At 41.7% G+C, this 20,283-nt stretch overlaps 1 protein-coding gene and 1 pseudogene across 3 annotated transcripts in view; both read left to right on the forward strand.

Moving 5' to 3' along the window:
- The window catches only part of DHTKD1 (dehydrogenase E1 and transketolase domain containing 1), a 52,925-nt gene extending 37,423 nt beyond the window's left edge, over nt 1-15,502 (forward strand). For both annotated transcript variants that reach the window (XM_082649241.1, XM_082649242.1), the window contains 7 exons: nt 1,109-1,259; nt 1,643-1,749; nt 7,099-7,263; nt 10,361-10,443; nt 10,789-10,958; nt 12,616-12,701; nt 13,519-15,502. In XM_082649241.1, the coding sequence (XP_082505367.1) occupies nt 1,109-1,259; nt 1,643-1,749; nt 7,099-7,263; nt 10,361-10,443; nt 10,789-10,958; nt 12,616-12,701; nt 13,519-13,623 (867 nt within the window). In that variant the 3' untranslated portion in view covers nt 13,624-15,502. The remainder of the gene's footprint in view (nt 1-1,108; nt 1,260-1,642; nt 1,750-7,098; nt 7,264-10,360; nt 10,444-10,788; nt 10,959-12,615; nt 12,702-13,518) is intronic.
- Nucleotides 15,503-17,322: 1,820 nt separating this feature from the next.
- Nucleotides 17,323-17,873, forward strand: LOC309818717 (large ribosomal subunit protein uL22-like; annotated as a pseudogene). The gene has a single exon. The product of its transcript is annotated as a large ribosomal subunit protein uL22-like (transcript).
- Nucleotides 17,874-20,283: the final 2,410 nt, after the last annotated feature.

The raw sequence follows: 20,283 nt of genomic DNA on the forward strand, positions 1-20,283 counted from the left end.
GCCTCTTCAGAGATGTAATTTTATGTTCTGCTTTTTAAATCTTAACATGTGGTGATGATTCTTTTGCTTTATCATGCAAACAGGATATTAGAATAATGGATTCCGAAAGGTAGGCCTTTTTCAAGTAACTTTCCCCCCCTTTGTTTGTCTGTTTGTTTGTTTTCAATTAATTTTTATCGGAGTATGGTTGCTTTACAATGTTGTGTTAGCCTCCACTGCACAAGAAATGAATCAGCCATACACATACAGATATCTCCCCCCTTTGGGACTTCCTTCCCATTTAGGTTACCACAGTGCATTAGGTAGAGTTCCCTGTGCTATGCAGTATGTTCTCATTAGTTGTCTATTTTATACATAGTATCAATAATGTATATGTGTCAATCCCAGTCTCCCAATTCCTCCCTCTCCACCTCTTTCCCCCTTGTATCCGTACATTTGTTCTCTATGTCTATGTCTCTATTTCTACTTTGCAAATAAGATCATCCATACCATTTTTCTAGATTTTTAAAAATTTATTTATTTATTTTTGACTGCGGCAGGTCTTAGTTGCAGCACATGGGCTCTTCGTTACAGCGCGTGGACTTCTCTCTAGTTGTGGAGCGTGGGCCCTGGAGCGCAGGCTCAGTAGTTGCGGCACGAGGGCTTAGTTGCCCCATGGCATGTGGGATCTTAGTTCTCCGACTAGGTATCGAACCCACGTCCCCTGCATTGGAAGGCAGATTTTTAACCACTGGACCACCAGGGAAGTCCCTCCCCCCACTTTGTTTTGTGACATTTTTTAAAAAGCTCTTACGACACCATTTTACTCTCAGCTTCAAAGGTGGGGCATCTGAGAAGTTAATTTTGCTTCTCCTTCAAGAAAATCTTTAATGTCCATATTCCAACCTTTTGTATGTCTTCCTCTGTTTGCCCCAACTTTTCCCATACACATCATTCATGGAGAGCAGGAGATGTCCTCTCTCAAAGGGATGCGGGGATGAACGAAAGCACAGCTGCCCTCACGGCCCTCCTCCCTTTTGAGCAGTTGGTACCAATATGATGCTTTACTTTAACTGATTCACATCCCATCTTCCCTGCACGACGGTTCTGTTCTCCTCCTTTGCCCTAGGTCAGCAACAGCCCACTGTCGGAAGAGGCCGTCTTGGGATTTGAGTATGGGATGAGCATCGAAAGCCCTAACCTACTGCCCATCTGGGAGGCTCAGTTTGGCGATTTCTTCAACGGTGCCCAGATCATCTTTGACACGTTCATCTCTGGAGGTTGGTGTTGGCCTATGGGTGTGTAGTGGACGTGTGGCACCAGCCTCACGGGGACAAATGACAGAAAAGGGGCCATAACTGCTTATGAGACTCCTGTGTACCACGGCATCCCCCCACTCCGAGAGTTGGGAGCCTGTTCTGTCATCCACTGGGGCATGGCAGCTATCAGGCAGTTAAGTAAGCTGCTAGGAAGAGCACGTAAGTCCTCTGTCAGCAGGAGGGCCTGTGTCTCCTGGGGAATGTGCTTGGCTGTAGTGATGAATGGTGCAATGAAAATGGTTTTGGGGGGTCCAGCAACAAACTAACATGTGTCTTACCGCCCAGTCGCCCGGGCTGTCCTGCACCTGCGTCGTAGCGTTCTTACTCCCGCTGCTGCTTTGCAGGTGAGGCCAAGTGGCTCCTCCAGAGCGGCATCGTGGTCCTCCTTCCTCACGGGTATGATGGGGCTGGACCAGAGCACTCATCTTGTCGAATAGAGCGTTTCTTGCAGGTATGTCCACTGCCTTCTGGATTCCACGAAATGTTTCCCTGCTTTCTAGGTGCTTTGAAATAGAACTGCCTCCTGCAAATACCTAATGTGAACCTTGGACTTTAAGACATTGTAGTATTTGAATGAAACAGATTTAATGCAATGTCAATCAATATTCCTTGGAAACGTGATGCCTCAAGCATGTTAGTATCACGGTTTTACAGCAATGAAAGTGCTTCTTCTTTTTTTTTTTTTTTTTTTAGTATTTATTTATTTAGGCTGTGCCGGGAGTTAGTTGCAGCATGCGGGATTTTTAGTTGCAGCATGCGGGATCTTTAGTTGCGGCACGCGGGCTCAGTTGCGGCATGCGTGCGGGATCTAGTTCCCCTACGAGGGATGGAACCTGGGCCCCCTGAATTGGAAGTGTGGAGTCTTACCCACTGGACCACTCAGGGAAGTCCCTGAAAGTGCTTCTTATGTGGCAAATATCAGTAGTTTCTGAGTCAAGCTGATCATCGGAGTCATCTAGGGGCTTTTTATAAACAGAGATACAGTGACCAACCCCAGATCTAAGTAGTGATAGTATTTTTATAAAATGATTCGTGACCATTAAAAAATGTTAAACAACAACCGAGAAATTACCATTGTTATCTTTTGGTAAGAATCATTACCAATGCCTCTTTACGCATATTTCTAATATTTTATTATGAAAAATTTCGAACATACAGAAAAGTTGAAAAAACTTTACAGAGAGTATTCATATGCCCACTTGCTACATTCTACCGTTAATATTTTATTATATTTGTTTTATCATGTATCTATTCATCTGCCATCCCTCTATCCATAAATCCATATAATTTTTGGATGCATTTGAAAGTAAATGGAGACATCAGTACACATCACCCTAAGTACATGAATATCATTAATTATCTTAGCATACAGGCAGATAAAATATATAGAAAGGTGATAGATTAGTAGATAGGTAGATAGAACAGTAGCTAGATAAATGAATATAACTGGTTGGTTGGTAGATAATGACAGAGAAATCATTTCATAAAAATTAGATTACAGAAATAAATTGGAGGTAAATTAAAGAACTAGCTGTGAAATACAAAACTACAGTTTTTCAAAGAAATATATGAATGAGCATGCAAGAGATACAGTTTGGGAGTCATCAGTTTCCAGATGATATTTAAAGTCATGAGACTGGATGAAATTATCAAAAGAATGAGTAGTTAGAGAAGAGCAGTTGCCCCCAAACTGAGCCCTGGGATAGACCAGCAGTTAGAGGCTGCAGGGAAGGAGAACACAGGAGGCTGAGAAGGAGCAACCAGTGAGGCTGGAGGAAGGTCCTAGAAAGCAAGTGAAGGATACGTGTTAAGAAGGAGGACGTATCAAGGCCAGTCAGGATAGGACTGAGAATTAGCCGTTGGATTTAGCAATAAAAGGTTCATTTGGTGGTTGGTAACTGCAGTTTGTTTAGGTAGAGTGGTATTAGGAGTATATGGAAGGAGGAAAGTTTAACTCTTTTGAAAAGTTTTGCTGCAAATAGAACAAGGAAGGGGGAAATTTGCACCAAGAGAGGTTCTTTTTGCTTTTTTTTTTTGCGGTATGCGGGCCTCTCACTGTTGTGGCCTCTCCCGTTGTAGAGCACAGGCTCTGGATGCGCAGGCTCAGCGGCCATGGCTCACGAGCCCAGCCGCTCCGCGGCATGTGGGATCCTCCCAGACCGGGGCACGAACCCGTGTCCCCTGCATCGGCAGGCGGACTCTCAACCACTGCGCCACCAGGGAAGCCCTTGCTTTTGTTTTAAAGATAGGAGAAATAACAGCATGTTTGTATGCTGATAGGAATGATCCAGTAGAGAAGAAAATATTGATGTAGGAGAGAGAGTAGAATGACTGGAGTGATGGCCTTGAGAAAGCAGGATGGGCTGGTGTCCACTGCACAAGGGATTGGATCAGCTCTAGACAGCAGCATGGCAGGTTCCTCTATGGTGATAACCAGAAGGCAGAGAATACGATGCCAGATGATAGAACATGGGAGATGTTGTGGTGAAGGTCTGAGGAGATACTCTTGGGTCATTACCCGAGAGTGATGATGCAGGAGGAGATCCTGGGTTAAAGCTGTGAAATAGTCATCTGGAAGAGGAGGAGAATGAGTGAATTAGGGAAATAGAAGATAATAGTCTAAGAGCACTGAGGGCCCACTTAAGATTCTTGGTCAAGATTTTAAAGTGAGATCCATCAGTGTGATTGTGTGTTTTCTCCAGCTTCATTCCCTGCATAGGTGCAGAAATGGGACAGATGGAAAGTTGAGATTAACTCGGCTTGTGGTTTGGAGTGAAAAAATGTCAAGGGAGTCAAGGGTGTATGCAAAAGAATGATTATAATGATTGACTATGGAATTTAGCTTAAGTAAGGAGGAGGGAGGAGATGTGAAGGGTGAAGGCCCGTGAAAAGGTGATAGGATCAATATGTTGGTGGTATTGATGAGGCTGAAGGATTGATGGAGTCAAAGTGTTAAAGGGAATTGAGCTAGAAAGGTAGGAAGTGGTGGTCAGAGTGGAATGGATAAAGTGGAGCTTATGGAGAGATCCCTGTCATTGAAACCAGGATGTAGCCATGGAAATGGGTTGTTGAGGTAGGATGGAGGACAGAGTGATTGGAGGACAGGAGTTCAAGGAACCAAGTTGCCAGGGTTTTGAAAGGACCATCTACATATGCATTAAAATTACCAAGTCCGTGTTAATAATTTTCTCAAACCTACTTCATAGGATTACTGTGAGGCATAAAGGGTCAATATATGTAAATGCTTAGAACAGTAATCGACATTTATATGTTTGCTGTTTATTATTTTTATCATTATCGTTTCCTGTGCTTGCACTGGGATTACCTCAAGCTCTTTGTTTACACTACTAATTTTATTTTTAGCCCTGCAAAAGAATTAATATATCGATATGTAAAGTGAAGAGTGTTTGCTGTGTATATAAGCACTTGCTTACTTCATCTTCTTTCACTGTGATTATCTCAAGCTCTTTGTTCATGCCATTTCTCTCTTTTTTTTTTTTTTCTGGTACGCGGGCCTCTCACTGCTGTGGCCTCCCCCGCCGTGGAGCACAGGCTCCTGACGCGCAGGCCCAGCGGCCACGGCCCACGGGCCCAGCCACTCCGCGGCACGCGGGATCCCCCCAGACTGGGGCACGAACCCGCGTCCCCTGCATCGGCAGGCGGACTCTCAACCACTGCGCCACCAGGGAAGCCCCATGCCATTTCTTTTTCGTCCTGTCTATTCTGCTTCTTGATGTTTCTTATTTATTTATTAGGTTTGTAATGGTTGAGTTTGGTTCTCACTTGGTTTTCTTGGCATTGCACTCACCTTTCTTATCTAATTCTACTGTGTTATCTTTAAGACTATCTGCCCTTTAAAACACTGTTGTTTTTTAAAATTGTGGTAAGAACACTTAACATGAGACCTACCCTCTTAACAGATTGTTAAGTGTGCATTGCAATACTGTTGACTGTAGCTACTATGTTGTTCAGCAGATCTCTAGAACTTATTCATCTTACATAACTGAAACCTTATACCCCTTGACTAGCAACTCTCCATTTCCCCTTCCCCGCCCCTGGCAACCACTGCTCTGCTTTCTGCTTCTCTGAGTTTGACTATTTTAGATTGCTCATATAACTGGAATTGTGCAGTATCTGTATGTCACTTAGCATAATGTCCTCAGAGCTCATCTGTGTTACTGCAAAGTGCAGGATTTCCTTCCTTGAATAGGCCGAGTAATATTACATATATAGATAAAAATACCTGTATACCACATAGCACATTTCCTTTATCCATTCATCCATAGATGACCATTTAGGTTGTTTGCACATCTTGGCTATCATGAGTAGTGTTGCAATGAACATGGGAGTGCTAATACCTCTTTGAGATCCTGATTTCAGTTCTTTTGGTTAAATACTCAGAAGTGGGATTTCTGGATCATACAGTAATTCCGTTATTAGTTTTTTGAGGAGCCTCCAAGCTGTTTTCCGTAGTGACTATACCAATTGACTTTCCTACCAACAGGGTACAAGGGCTCCCTTTTCTCCACATCCTTGCCAATACTTATGTCTTTTGTTAAAATTGGCTGCCTTTTGCCTGCTATGTTCCTTTCTTTTTGTCCCCCCCCTTATAAAAAGTTATAAGGGGCTGTATAATATTTACATTGTTGCTATATCATTTTATTTCATCTTGTCTTTGATTATTTAGGGCAATTCTTCAAAACCATATAGTTTCCCTGAGAGGGTGTGGGTGAATTCCCCTTAATTTTCCTTCCCATTTGGTACCAATTTACCTTCTTAGAACAGCAGTTGAGAATAGTCTCCAGTACATGAAGCCTGAGGACATGGCGTGGGAGGACATAGCTCTGCTGGACAGAGGGTTTTTCTTGCTAAATTCCGGTGTCCCTTCTGAGATTCAATAGCTAAGCCCATACAAGGGTCCACTCCCTGGTCAGGGCTGTGTATCACTTCCGTGGGCCTCTCTTTCCTTGGCATGTCCTGGCCCTGGAAGCGGCAAGCCTGGCAGCCCCATCTGCCTCCACTGAATTCTGCAGGGGCTTCAGCCCTAGATTTTGCCTTTTTTTACCCAGGGTGCCACTCACACCCTGTCACCAAATTGGAGGAGCCCAGTAAAAATCTCAGGATTTTGTCAACTCACTTACTTTCCTCTGTACTGCTTCTTGATCAGGGTTAGGAGACATGCCTCAAGTTTCTGTCCCAGCAGGATCTTCTGAGATTTCATTCCTTGCCCTCAATTTTTCAACCTCATTAGCTGCTCTCGTTCTTGTCTCTAAGACAAACTACACTTACATTTACTCCATCAGGAGAGTGAGATTCAGATAGTGCATCCTTCCAACATCTTCACTCCACAGTCATCAGCATCTGTACTTTTCAAAAAGTCTCCTCCAGATGCTTCTTTTTTTTAATTTTTAATTTTAGCTTTTTTTGGTCATGCCACATGGCTTGTGGGATCTTAGTTCCCTGACCAGGGATAGAACTCGGGCCCTTGGCAGTGAAAGCTCCAAGTCCCAACCACTGGACCACCAGGGAGGTCCCCACCTCCACATGCTTCCTGCAGTCAGCTGTGTTTGGAAAGAACCACGTTAAAACACACAGACTCGGCCAATGGGGAGCCATCAGGCTTCTCCTCTGGTGAATTCTTCACAGGTCATAAATTTACCTTCTGGTCTTTTTCTATAATGAAGAGACACATCTCTTCTCCTGCTCATTGAGAGCCCCGTGTCCCCCTTAGGATAGCCTGTGCCCTTAGGATGGAGTGAGATGACCCGACTGTCTGCCCTGCCTCTCACTTCCCTCCCAGATGTGTGACAGCGTGGAGGAGGGCGTGGACGGGGATACCGTGAACATGTGCATGGCTCACCCCTCCACGCCCGCCCAGTACTTTCACCTGCTACGGAGACAGATGGTCCGGAACTTCAGGAAGCCCCTCATCCTTGCTTCTCCGAAGATGTTGCTCAGACTCCCTGTAAGTAGAAAAAGCTGGTTATTAGTCTTTTTTCTCCTGTCATTTTTTTTCCCCTGCATTTTCGTCTCTTGTCTGTATCTGATTGTAGATGCAAATGACAGAAGCATCTCTTTGGTTTTAGTTGGCCATGCTGCTTTGTCTCTCCCTTTTTCTCTTTTTTTAACCTTTCAAGAATAACTAGAAATCTAAGTCGCTCTCAGTTTCATTGTCATGAAGGACAGACATAGCAATTATTATAACCCTGGCATCCCAGTCTGAGCAGAAATAATCTTTCAGGAAAAGTTTCAAAGTCCAAATGGTCTCAGCACTGCTATGTTGATAGTTGCAAGTTGGGAATTGAAAGTACTTCGATGAAAATGAGTGGTTTTAGTCATTGACTTTTATTTAGACTTTTTCTGTTAAATGATTTATCACCGGTAGCCTCCGTTTCAAACATTGTAACAATATAGCTTATCACTACCTGGCTTTACAAGAGTATATTTTCTCTTGGTTTACCAGAACTAAGTGTTAAGCGCACATGTTTTTTTAAATCACACAAATATGCTAGTTTTCAAGTGGCAGAGTTCAAGATAAGAAACACTGCTAAGCATATATTTATCCCACCTGCTATAATTTTTGTCAGTTTTGTATGAGAGTCTGAATTAGGATTAACATTCAAAAAACCTCTGCATTTATTTGGTTGCCACTGCTGAGGTGAGCTAAGTCGTTTAGGACTTGGCTGTTTGAGATGATCTTGTGCTTCTCACAAAGCTTATAGAATGTGTATTTGGAAGTGAGGGGTGTTGAGGGAAGCTGCCAGTGATTTGCCTTCACCGGTTGCCTTTTTTGGCGCTTCTAGCATTTGGAGGGGAGTAAGGTGACCCTTGTTCTCACAGTCGGTCAAGGGTACTTGAGTGATCCCAGAGTGAGCGCCCCCTTAAATTTTGCTCTCCAGGCCCCTCACCTGTCTCACCCCAGCCTCAGGGGTCAATAATGAGGAAATGCACTTCAAGTTCTTTCACCAATGGCTGAAAGTTCATTTGTTTGGTCTGCTTATTCTCTCTGTGAACAACCTTATGAATTTTGAGATGGTTTCATGAGCATCATGGGACATTCAAGACAAACAAATTCAGTCCCTTTACACCATCTTTCTGATGGGGCTGCCTTGACACCGATATTTTGAAACAGCAATGTGAAAGGAGCCAAGTCAAAATGTAAAGTTACTATAATTTTGCTCTGGGTCTTAGCGGCATGTGGGATCTAGTTCCCTGACCAGGGATCGAGCCCGCACCCCCGGCATTGGAAGGCAGAGTCTTAACCACTGGAACACCAGGGAAGTCCTGATCTGGGATTCTTGAACCCAACTTTCATTGTATCCCTAACATTGTCACCTGCTCTCTCAATCATAACTAAAAGGAGTGTAATGATATTAAATATAATGCATGTATATTATTAGGTATTGAGTGAACTATTAGAAGTTTTGTTGAGAATTTCTTTTGCTGTTTGAAACTGAAAATGAGTTCATTTTCTGGCCCTAATGCTCCACCCCTCTCCCCAAGTCTAATATACAACTTATTAAATAAGTGAAGCCTTCCTTGGGGAGCTTAAAAAATATCAACAGCTATCTTATAGACTTTCAAGTGAAGAACTACTCTTATTAAGTAGTCAAATATTTTCATTAAACATGTACGTCCTTTTGTTAATGGAAAGTCAGTACAACCAGTATTGAATTCTGATTTCTTCCTGAAAATTGGATTATTGGTACAAGTGATCTAGCAGAATATAATAGCCAGCCTTCTCTATCCATGGCCCACTCAGAGATGACTTGCCATGTAGCAAACATGACTCAGGGGTACAGGGAGTTTGTCTGTCAAGTGGTACCAAAATCCCACCCCAGTTTCCCACCTAACTCTGAACTCTGAACTCTGAACCTTTTGATTCCTGCTGTAGGAAGTGGGGACTGACAAAAGGCTCTGTTCAGAAGGGAGAAAGATTGCCTCTATCACACATTATTTACTAATATGCATAGCTGAATAGCTAATATTAATTTTTTAGGTTATATACAATATCCCAGCATCAGTATGGCTGCCCTCAATGGCCTAGTCTAAATGTCATATACCCATTTGAGACTAGACTATAGGGAAACTAACTAGATGATAGCAAAAGGGATCAAATCCCTCACCTTGGCTTCATCAGTTTTCTACTTTAAGTTCTTTGCAACAAGTGTTTTTTTGCCGCACCACGCAGCTTGTAGGATCTTTGTTCCCTGACCAGGGATTGAACCTGGGCCCTTGGCAGTGAAAGCACTGAGTCCTCACCACTGGACTGCCAGGGAATTCCCAAGTATTTCTTTAAATTGGGCTCAGTAATAACATTTCTTTTCATCGTGGAAATAGTCATATGTTGTTCCTACTTGTTCTGTTTCGTTTATAAATTATAGTCAAAATCCTAAAGACAGAAATAATTGCCCAACTCAGCTATTCCGGTTCACAATATAAATTCTATAAAAGGTTGTTTCTGATTCCAATTCCAAAAAGTTAAGGTGTAGTTTTTATTGATAATAAAGTTGAGTCATCACACTGCAATTTTTTTTTTTTTTGGCTGCGTTGGGTCTTCGTTGTGGTGCACGGGCTTCTCATTGCGGTGGCTTCTCTTGTTGCGGAGCACAGGCTCTAGGCGCGTGGGCTCAGTAGTTGTGGCTCTTGGGCTCTAGAGCTCAGGCTCAGTAGTTGTGGTGCACGGGCTTAGTTGCTCCGCAGCATGTGGGATCTTCACGGACTAGGGGTTGAACCCGTGTCCCTTGCACTGGCAGGCAGATTCTCAACCACTGTGCCACCAGGGAAGTCCTCCACACTGAAATTTTGACTGTTAAAATTTATTGTGGCACCAAACAAAAGGCGATCTTATTTAACCTCAGAAAAATATTTTATTCTGAAGTAACAGAACAGATACTTTTGGGAAAGATATTTTGTTTAATAGTACATATGTTTACTTATAGCCCCAGGAGAGAATTTTGATACTAGATTTTGGGAAAGATCCCTGATAAATAAAAGCATCTTCAGGTCCTTGCCCTTGGTTGATAGATTTGTGGCTTTTTTCTCCCCCTCCCCCTCCTTAGGCAGCTGTGTCAACTCTTCAAGAAATGGCACCAGGAACAGCATTCAAACCAGTCATTGGTGATTCATCTGTGGATCCGAAAAAGTAATCTGACGTGGAGCTCTGTTTTCATACTCTGCAGTAGATTTGTAGTGAGTGGGAAAACTAGTTCATGTTAAGTGAACCAAGCGACCCAAATCTTCTCTATCCTTATATAAGTCCTTTAAGTTCATGGGGTAGGAGTTAGAATATGCACAAAAGAGTGAATTTTGGAGGCATATGTTGCTCAAGAAGGTTGGCCAGGGCACAGCATGAGTGAACCCCACTACAACGCCCCTGCTGCTTCAGTGGTGAAGCATTGAAATCTCTGTGGTCTCCCCCTTTCTTCTGCTACAGTTCTTACTTTAAGATATTTCTCCCCCGCCTCGCTGTCCCTTTTCTACCCAACAGGGTTAAGAGTTTAGTGTTCTGCTGCGGCAAACATTTCTATGCCCTGCTGAAGCAAAGAGAATCTTTGGAGGCCAGGAAGCATGACTTTGCTATCATCCGAATGGAAGAACTCTGCCCTTTCCCACTGGATTCGCTGCAGGAAGAGATGAGCAAATACAAACATGTTAGAGGTAAAGGGTCCTTCTTATTAGACTTTTTTGGTTTTAAGTTACCTGAAACCGATTTGAACTATCTCAAATAAAAAGATGGTACGGGAGCAGTGAGAGTTATTAGAAAGTTGAATCTCATGGAATCTGGAGATATGAAAGTAATACAACTGAAGCCAATGTCTCTATGTCTTTTTTGGTGTCCCTTTGGGTGTCCCTTTCGTTCTCCCCCGCTTTCATATAAGACATCGAATTTCTTGAGTTTGGAGGGAATCAGTGCTATACAATCGTTTATGATACATCCGGTATAATTGTAAAAGATAAGCCTTTTCAACAGATGGGGCTGGAATGATTAGATATCTATGTGCACCTTATATAGAAATTAACTCAAAGTTGATCATAGACCTCAATGTAAAACTATAAAACTTCTAGAAGGAAGTGGATGAAAATCTTCCTGACCTTGGGTTAGGCAAGAAGTTCTTAGACGTAACACCAAAAGCACGTTCCAGAAAAGAAAAAGTAGATTTTACCAAAATGAAAAACTTTTGCACTGCAAAGAATATAAAAAAGACAAGCCACAAACTGGGAGAAAATATTTGTAAAAACATATCTGACAAAGGACTCTCCAGAATGTTGAAAGAGCTCTGAAAACTCAACAGTGAGAAAACGTATAATCCAGTTTTTCAAAAGGTGCAAAAGAATTGAACAGTCATTTTACCAAAGAACCAGATGGCAAATACCCATATGAGAAGATCATCAACATGATTAGTGATAGGGAAATGCAAATTAAGCCAAAATGAGATATGGCTACATACCTATTAGAATGGCTAAAATGAAAACAAAACAAAGTCAAGGACTGATCAGGATGCAGAGCAACTGGGACCTTCATTCACTGCTGGTGGGAATGCAAACTCGTACAGCCACTCTGGAAAACAGTTTTGTCAGTTTCTCATGCAGTTACACACAGAGTTTCCTTACCACGCAGCAGTCCCACTCCTAGGTATTTACTCAAGAGAAAGGAAAAATCCATATGTGATTATTTATAGTGGCTGTATTCATAATTGCCCCAAGCTGGAAGCAACCAAAACATCCTTCAACTGGTAAATGAAGAAACAATCTCATTGTGCATCCCTACAGTATCATGCTCCTTAAGAGTAAAAGAGAGTGAACTATTGCTAGCGGCAAAATGACCAACAGATTTTGCTAATTCACAGAAGCCCAAACCAAAAGGCTGTATACTGTGTGATTCCACTTACCTGATGCTCTGGAAAAGGCAAAACTTCGGGGATAGAGGAAAGATCGGTGGTTGCCAGAGGTTGGGGGTGGGAGGAAGAGCTGAGCACAAAGGGTCAGGATGAGGGAATATTTGGGGTTTAGAGAATTGTTCTGTATCATGATTGTGGTGATGGATACACGACTATGCATTTCTCAAAAAAAAAAAAAGACAACACTGTGCCATATTGGAAAGGTAATAATATATTTACTTGAGGATATATGTGTATGTGTGTGTGTACGTATATATATGTAACTATGTGTGTATATGTGTCTATATACATATATAACATGTATAGTATGCGTATGTGTATGTATGTGCACACACATGCACATATAGTGTGTCTGTGTGTGTAGTATGTTGTATATATTTACTTGAGGTACTGAGATGAACTTTCTTCTTTCATAGATTTTATTTGGAGTCAGGAGGAGCCTCAGAACATGGGTCCTTGGTTTTTTGTTTCTCCAAGGTTTGAAAAGCAACTGGCCTGCAAGGTGATAGCTCTTTCTCCTTTGCAGTGTTTTGTGTGTGTCCCTTTTCTCCTTTTGGAGTGCCACCAAATAGGTTTATCCCCTATTATCAGTCCAAAGCTTCTAAAGATAAACTAAAATATAAAACCTAGTTTTAGGCTCCTTTTTCAGACTAAACTTCTGAGTGTTTAGCAAGATGTATATGTGTAGCTACTAGTATCATGTTAAAAAACAAAACAAAAACAATGATTATACTCGAAAAGGTAGAACACCTACCTGTCGTCTACCGTTCCCATTAGCCTACTCAGCATTCTTGTCCCAAAGGTCAGTATCCAAGCCCCGGGAGAGGAGAGCGATGAGCTCGCTTGTTTTACAGTAACACTTATTCCAGGCCCACCTGCAAAGCTGGTAGACATCGGAGGCCAAATTCTTTGTTATGTTTTAGGAAGAGGAAAACAAGGAGAAGAACAGTTGTGCTTCTGTTTATCTTTCTATTCTGCTTTGATTAAAACTCAGGTCACTTGATAACCAGTTTAAGGCACTCAAATCATTTTCACCTGTAAATAGTTCTAATTTAGGAAACTCTACAGCTAAAACCAACTAACAGTTACCTAAGAATAGGACAGATTCCAGAATATGTCTCACCTTATCACGCCTGGAATTTAGTTTTCAGTTGTGACATAGATCTCCCTGCAATCTATTTTATGTAACACATTATTTTTCAAAAAGGTGATTTATAGTTAAACAACTTCAGAGAAATACATGCACATCCCTGGACGAGCTAAGCAGAGCTCTGGTCTAGTCCAAATGTCATTGTATTTCTTTTCTGCTCCAACGCTAGCTCCGTCTGGTGAGCCGACCCGCGTTGCCGGTACCTGCTGTAGGAATCGGCAGCGTTCATCTAGAGCAGCACGAAGAAGTCCTCGCCAAGACCTTCACCCAATGATGTCCTAAAAAGAAACACTACTTACTTGTAAGAAAACCGCCATAAAAAGAAAGGCTCGCCTCCTCCACTCTCTCCTCCTTCCATTAGGTGCCACAAAAAGAATGTATTCCTTGAAGATGTTGGGATTGATGAGGACAGAGGAGAGGTTAATCTGGAAGAATACATGGAACAGCCAAAGGAATTGTTCATCAAGACGTGAATCCTACAAGTCACTTTCGTCCTTAAAAGTACCATAGTGTTATATTCTGTTAGACCTGCGTGGGTTGTAGAGCTAGGTCCTTATCCGGATGTTTCCAGACTCGACTCTTTCTAATTAACTGGCTGTACCCAGGAAAAGTTCTTGAGTCTGAATTTATAGTTGCATAGGGATTACCTCAACATTACCTCCCTATTTTCTTGACGCATGTGACTTTCATGAATTTTCCCTTTTTTATTCAAAGTCCCTGACTACCTGTATTTTCAATTTATGTCATCTCTGGTACTGCTTTCCAGCCACTGTGAAAAATGTTTCACCAAATCATTTTCACCTGTAAATAGTTCTAATTTAGGAAACTCTACAGCTAAAACCAACTAACAGTTACCTAAGAATAGGGCAGATTCCAGAATATGTCTCACCTTATCATGCCTGGAATTTAGTTTTCAGTTGTGGCATAGATCTCCCTGCAATCTATTTTATGTAACACATTATGTAACACTATAGCAAAACTGTATTATTCCTGATTTGTGTTCTTCAAGATCACTATTTTACCCATTATCCTTAAATATAGGTCTTATTAAATATAAACCTCCGGGTGTATGATCCTTTAGCACAGTATTATCAAGCTGAGTTATAGTTACGATGAAATTGATTAGTGGTCTACTTTGCCGTAGTATCTTTTTTCTTTTTCCTTAAATTGTTCTTGCCGCGATACCTTAATATTTTTAATTACCTCTGGGTGTCTGATATGGGGATTTCAGCCCCTGGTTGATCATCAGCCTTGCCTCTAAAAGTCCCTGCTGTCATATGATGTTAATTTGTGATACTTAAGGGTCACTTCAACTTTGATAGCAGGAACTTCCCAACATCAGGCACTTTCTGGATTTCTAGAGGTCACCAACCCACTCCCTTATTCTGAAATTACGCTTATAACTGGAAGTATAACTAAATATCAGCAAACTGTGTACACTTACCTGGCTTGGTGCTGCAGAGCACTGCCATGTACCATGCTTGTGCTGGGACACTGTTTTTCTCAGAAATGGGGGAAGTACCGGGGCCCTGTAACACCCTCTCCACTTTTACTGGCAACTTTTAATGTCTTTCAGAATCAATGTATAGGTTGTTCTGGCCACAGCAGTAGATTCGTGATTCATATCTTAAACGTGTACATTAGTGTACTGATTTACCGTTTCTGTAATATTCACATCCCTTTTATTCCTATACACGTGAATGCTTTCTTCCTTCGCCAAGCCTTATAAATCATGTAACTTAGTGCAAGCCTTATAAATCATGTAACTTAGTGTCAAACATGTCAACCAGTAAAATTACAAAGGTCTGCTTAATGAGAATGGTTATCAATGTTGTATATTGAACTAGAAAAAAAATAAAAGCACAGTGCCTTTTTTTTTCAGATCTCTCGGTTTCTTGAGTTAAAACATTTCAAAAGTCTGAGCACAAAATGAGATGGAAAACCAGATTTTTTTTTTTAGTTGAGATCTCTCCAGATTTCTAACTTTACACCTCACGAGTCTGTTTCCTGTTACATCTCCAACCTGAGCCGTGAAATGTCTTCTGTATCTTAACCTTACTCTCAATCACCAGTGCAACGTGGATCAGCATTTTGAATTACCTTGCAGGAAGAGGCCATTTGAGGAATTCCAGATCAAATACTCACATAATAAAGAATGGGATAAATATATCAATAATAAAGTAAAATATTTTAAAAATTGATAATGTGGTATTAATATCCCATTAATGTAAATCTATGCTAGAAGCACAGAGTCTGAACCACTGGACCACCAGGGAAGTCCCCCAAATTTTCTTTTTTATAAGAACAATTTTGCTCAGTTTTCCTATATTTTCCATACACATACTATAAGCAAAAATATTCTAAAGCATAGCCGTTTTGGGGCTGACTGTATTACCTTTGAAGTTTTATTATTTTAAAAAATTCCTCGGCTGGCAATAGAAACAGTATCACTTTTGCAAAATTGAAGAAATATGGTTTTAGCAATTAAGGGTTACACAGGAAGGAAGTCACAGATTAAGAATCAAGACTTTTGGTCAAAGAAAGACAAATACCATATGATATCACTCATATGTGGAATTAAAATATGATACAAATGAACTTATTTACAAAACAGAGACAGACTCACACACCTGGAAAACAAATTTATGGTTACCAAAGAGGAAAGGGGGTGGGGGAGAGATAAATTAGGAGCTTGGGATTAATGGATATCACTACTATATATAAAATAAATAAACAACAAGGTCCTGCTCTATAGCACAGGGAACTGTATTCAATATCCTATAATAAACCATAATGGAAACAAATCTGAAAAAGAATATATATATGTATGTATATATATATACATATATATATGTATGTATATATATGAATATATATATTCATTCATGTATATATATATGAAGAATATATATATGTATGTGTATATATATACATATATATATATGTATGTATATATATGAATATATATATTCATTCATGTATATATATATGAAGAATATATATATGTATGTATATATATATACATATATATATATGTATGTATATATGATATTGAATCACTTTGCTGTACACCTGAAACACTGTAAATCAACTATACTTAGATTTAAAGAAAGAAGGAAAGAAAGAAAGAATCAAGACTTGGGTCTTGAGGTTCCTCAAGCCTTACCTAATTTCTCTTAGATGTACTTGGATATTTGGTTTACATTTTTAAGCTTCTCAGAGGATTCAGGCTAAAACTATTAAATTTTGGAGAAATTTGGACAAAATGTTTAAATCCTCAATATTTGTAACACTATTACACAAGTAGACAATTCCTAAATCATTCTATGGAAGTGGTAATTCACTGTCATGTTTGTGTTTAAATCTGATAAAGCACAGTCTAAAGCAGGCTGCTACTTCCCCATGGCCAGCTGCAAAATCAGTTAATTTTAGCAAACTTTTAATAAAAGTACACTACCTTAGTGTTGTTTCCCTGTGTCTTCTCTGACTCACGTGAAGAACCAGCTATAATGGAACAAAGATATGATCCTGTAAGAGTAGAATGGTATTTCCTCAATAAATAGTTTATTGAACATGTGTTGCATATATGGCATTGTTCTGGACATTAGAAACACATGAAATTTAGAGATAAAATGGGTTGCCCACTGCCCCAATGGACTAATAATCTGAGAAGACAAAATACATGCAGAGAGAGATTCTTGCTGAATGTGCTTAAAACAAGGGGGAAGGTCATGATAGAGTGATATTCCTGATAGATGTAGATTAGGTGGTGTCTTGACGTTATGCAAGGAAAAGTCCTGAGTGGCAAGTAGTCGCAGAAAGACTGAAGAATCTTGGAAAGGGAATTCACAAAAGTTATCTAGGGTGTATTCCCAGCTTGTTCCCAGGCTTTTCCGTGAACCAGCGAGCTGTCCCAGAAACAGGTAGTAAAGAGAGAACTTTTCGGGTAAGGGGCCTGAGGTGACCTCTAAAAATGGTTTGCTATTCACTTAACCCAGAAAACCCCACAAAATCATGCAAGTCAAGAGGTTCAAATCTTCATGTTCACTTTAAGAACACTCATGAAACCGCCCAGGCCATTAAGGTATGCATATCCGAAAAGCCACCAAGTATCTGAAGGATGTCACTTTAACGAAGCAATGTGTGCCATTCCGTTGTTACAGTGGCGGAGTTGGTAGGTGTGCCCAGGCCAAAGAGCGGGGCTGGACCCAGGGTCGGTGGCCCAAAAAGAGTGCTGAATTTTTACTGCACGTGCTCAAAAATGCAGAGAGTAATGCTGAACTTAAGGGCTTAGATGTAGAGTCTCTGGTCATTGAGCAAATCCAGGCGAACAAAGCCCCAACGATGTGGTGCAGGACTTACAGAGCTCATGGCTGGATCAACCATACATGAGCTCTCCCTGCCACATTGAGATGATCCTTACTGAAAAAGAACAGATTGTTCCTAAACCAGAAGAGGAGGCTGCCCAGAAGAAAAATATCCCAGAAGAAACTGAAGAAACAAAAACTTATGGCCCGGGAATAAATGCCGCAAAAAATAAATGCAAGTAAATGTTAAAAAAAAAAAAGAGAGAGAGAGAGGTACAGGCCACTCTTCTCCTTCTGTCAATTAGATTTTCAATTTAGCTCATCTTTATTGAAAGGATTCACGAAATTAGTTCACAATCTAGTGTCAAAACTGTATTTAAGTCAAACACTTGCAGGTAGCTGAAAATGATACAAAAATTAAATAAGACCCTCCCTGCTATCCAGAAGTTTATGGTGTACTAGGGGAGATTAGGCAAGTATGAAAATGACTAAACAAAGTAGAATGAGAGAAGAATGAAGTCACAGGATGTGCAGTGATGATTATGGCAGATTGCATTTTCCAAAAGGCCAGAGTCGTATTTTGTGTCCCACAAGCTCTTCCAGAATCTTACCACATCCTCACCTGGAGGCGGAGTCTATTTCCCTTCCCTCTTGAAGTTGAGCAAGACTTTGTGGCTGCCTCTATAAATGCAATGCACTGAAAGTGATGCTGGGTCACTTCCAAGGACATGCCTTGGTACCCAGCTGCCATGTTGTGGGGAAGCCCAGGCCACATGGAGAAGCCACGTGGAGATGTTGGAGCTGACAGCTTCTGCTGAGGTCTTAGCTGACAGCCAGCATCAAATGCCAGACTTGTGAGAGCGCCTTCTGATAATTCAAGTCCCCAGCCTTGGACCTGTTGCAGATGACCCCAAGTGGAGCAGAGACTCATGCAAGCCCAGCCTAAATTGCCATATATATATGCCATATATATATATATGTATGTGCATGTATGTATATGTACATAACTTTGTTTAAAGACAAACACAGCTGGACACTAAAGTGCTAAGGACAGATTTTATTCAGTAATATACTATGTGTTGCATTAGGGAAAAGAATCCAGTGTGAATTAAACCCAACTTTGATTTGGACAAAAGTGACTGGCCTTTTAAGAGGAGAGTGAGAGAATAGGAAGAGGGCAGTGAGTGGAGGCTCAGTAGAGTCAGGAAAGTGAAAAATTAAGTGAAAAAAGCTGGAAGATTTGGTCCATGTGAAACCCATCCAGGTTTGTTAACTGGTGCTAATGGAAGTTAAGCTTCTATCCTTCCACAGAGGTTGGGAGCCAGAGATCCTGCCTTCAAGTGTTGGCTGGAAGAAACGGTAAATTCTTTTGGCAGCCTTGAGCTTTCCCAGGCAGATATTTTAAGGGGGCTACGGACAGCCTAGGGTGGAACTGTGTGGTGCTTGTTCCACCTCTTTATAGGTCAAGGTAAGGCCTAGTGGAGAAAGGGCTCAGAGGAGCCTAGCTAGAGTGTGGTCAAGGGGAGGCTCTGTGTGTGTGTGTGTGTGTACTTTGCTTCTTTTTTAGACATACATCTAAGCATTAGAACAGATCATTGGATTTGGTGATTATAAGTCATTAAGTGTCCTTTGAAATAGCTTGTTTCAGCAGTTGTTAGAGCAGAAGTTACATTGCAGGGGTTTAAAATTTGAGTAAAGAAAATAAATTTGAGGGCCTTCCATGTGTCAATCTCTTCGTTCATTTAGTTTTCACACCTGTAGGCTGTGGCTATCACTATCCTTATTTTACTGATGTAGCTCAGAAAAAATTAATTGCCCAAAGCCATTAAGAAGTAGGAGGGACTAAAATGTACGGCCTAATACATTAGGAATTAGGAATCTAATGTACGGCCATTAGATTCCTAACACTGCATGCGTTCCCTTACACTACGCCGTCCAAGAGGAGACAAAAGAGATTAGTCCAGAGGGACAAAATCCTGATGTATTTCGGAGAAGCTAAAGGAGCGTGAGTGGTAGACAGTGGAGGGAATTCTCCAGCGGTCCAGTGGTTAGGACTCCTCGCTTTCACTGTGGGTTCAATCCCTGGTGGGGGAACTAAGATGCTGCAAGCTGCTCCGCGAAGCCAAAAAAAAAAAAAGTACTAGATAGCGGAGAGTTCAGAAGCTATTAACTATAGACAAAGAGTCACAAATTTCTGAAAACTTCCTAGTGGTTCCAATAACATGGAAGCAAAATAAAAAGGTTTGGGTCACGCCGGCTCTGGGGGCGTCTCAGCCCCAGTCCTGGGTATCGAACCCCGGCCCGCGCTCCTGGGGCGGCCTCTCTGGCTGGGTGCTGACCTGCCCCGCGGGGCGCTCGGGAGCCGCGGTCGAGGAGACGGCCCTTGCTGGACACTGAGCTCGGAGAGATACTCAGAACGGAAAAGCCCTGGCGGCCCTGGCCTCACAGAGGCTCCCAGCTCCCGGAACCCACTGGAGGACGCCCACGGGAGAGCCGGCGGTGGCCATGGCAACGCGGCGGACGTCAGCTGCGCCGGCGGCCAACGGCCAGGCTGTTGTCGGGGGGCGGGGCCTGCCAGGGCCTGGCTGGGTGGGCGCGCGGGTCACGTGGACCGGGGCGGAGCCTGC

The sequence above is a fragment of the Grampus griseus genome (assembly GCF_964374135.1).
Source record: "Grampus griseus genome assembly, chromosome: 2".
In the NCBI taxonomy this organism is placed as follows: domain Eukaryota; kingdom Metazoa; phylum Chordata; class Mammalia; order Artiodactyla; family Delphinidae; genus Grampus; species Grampus griseus.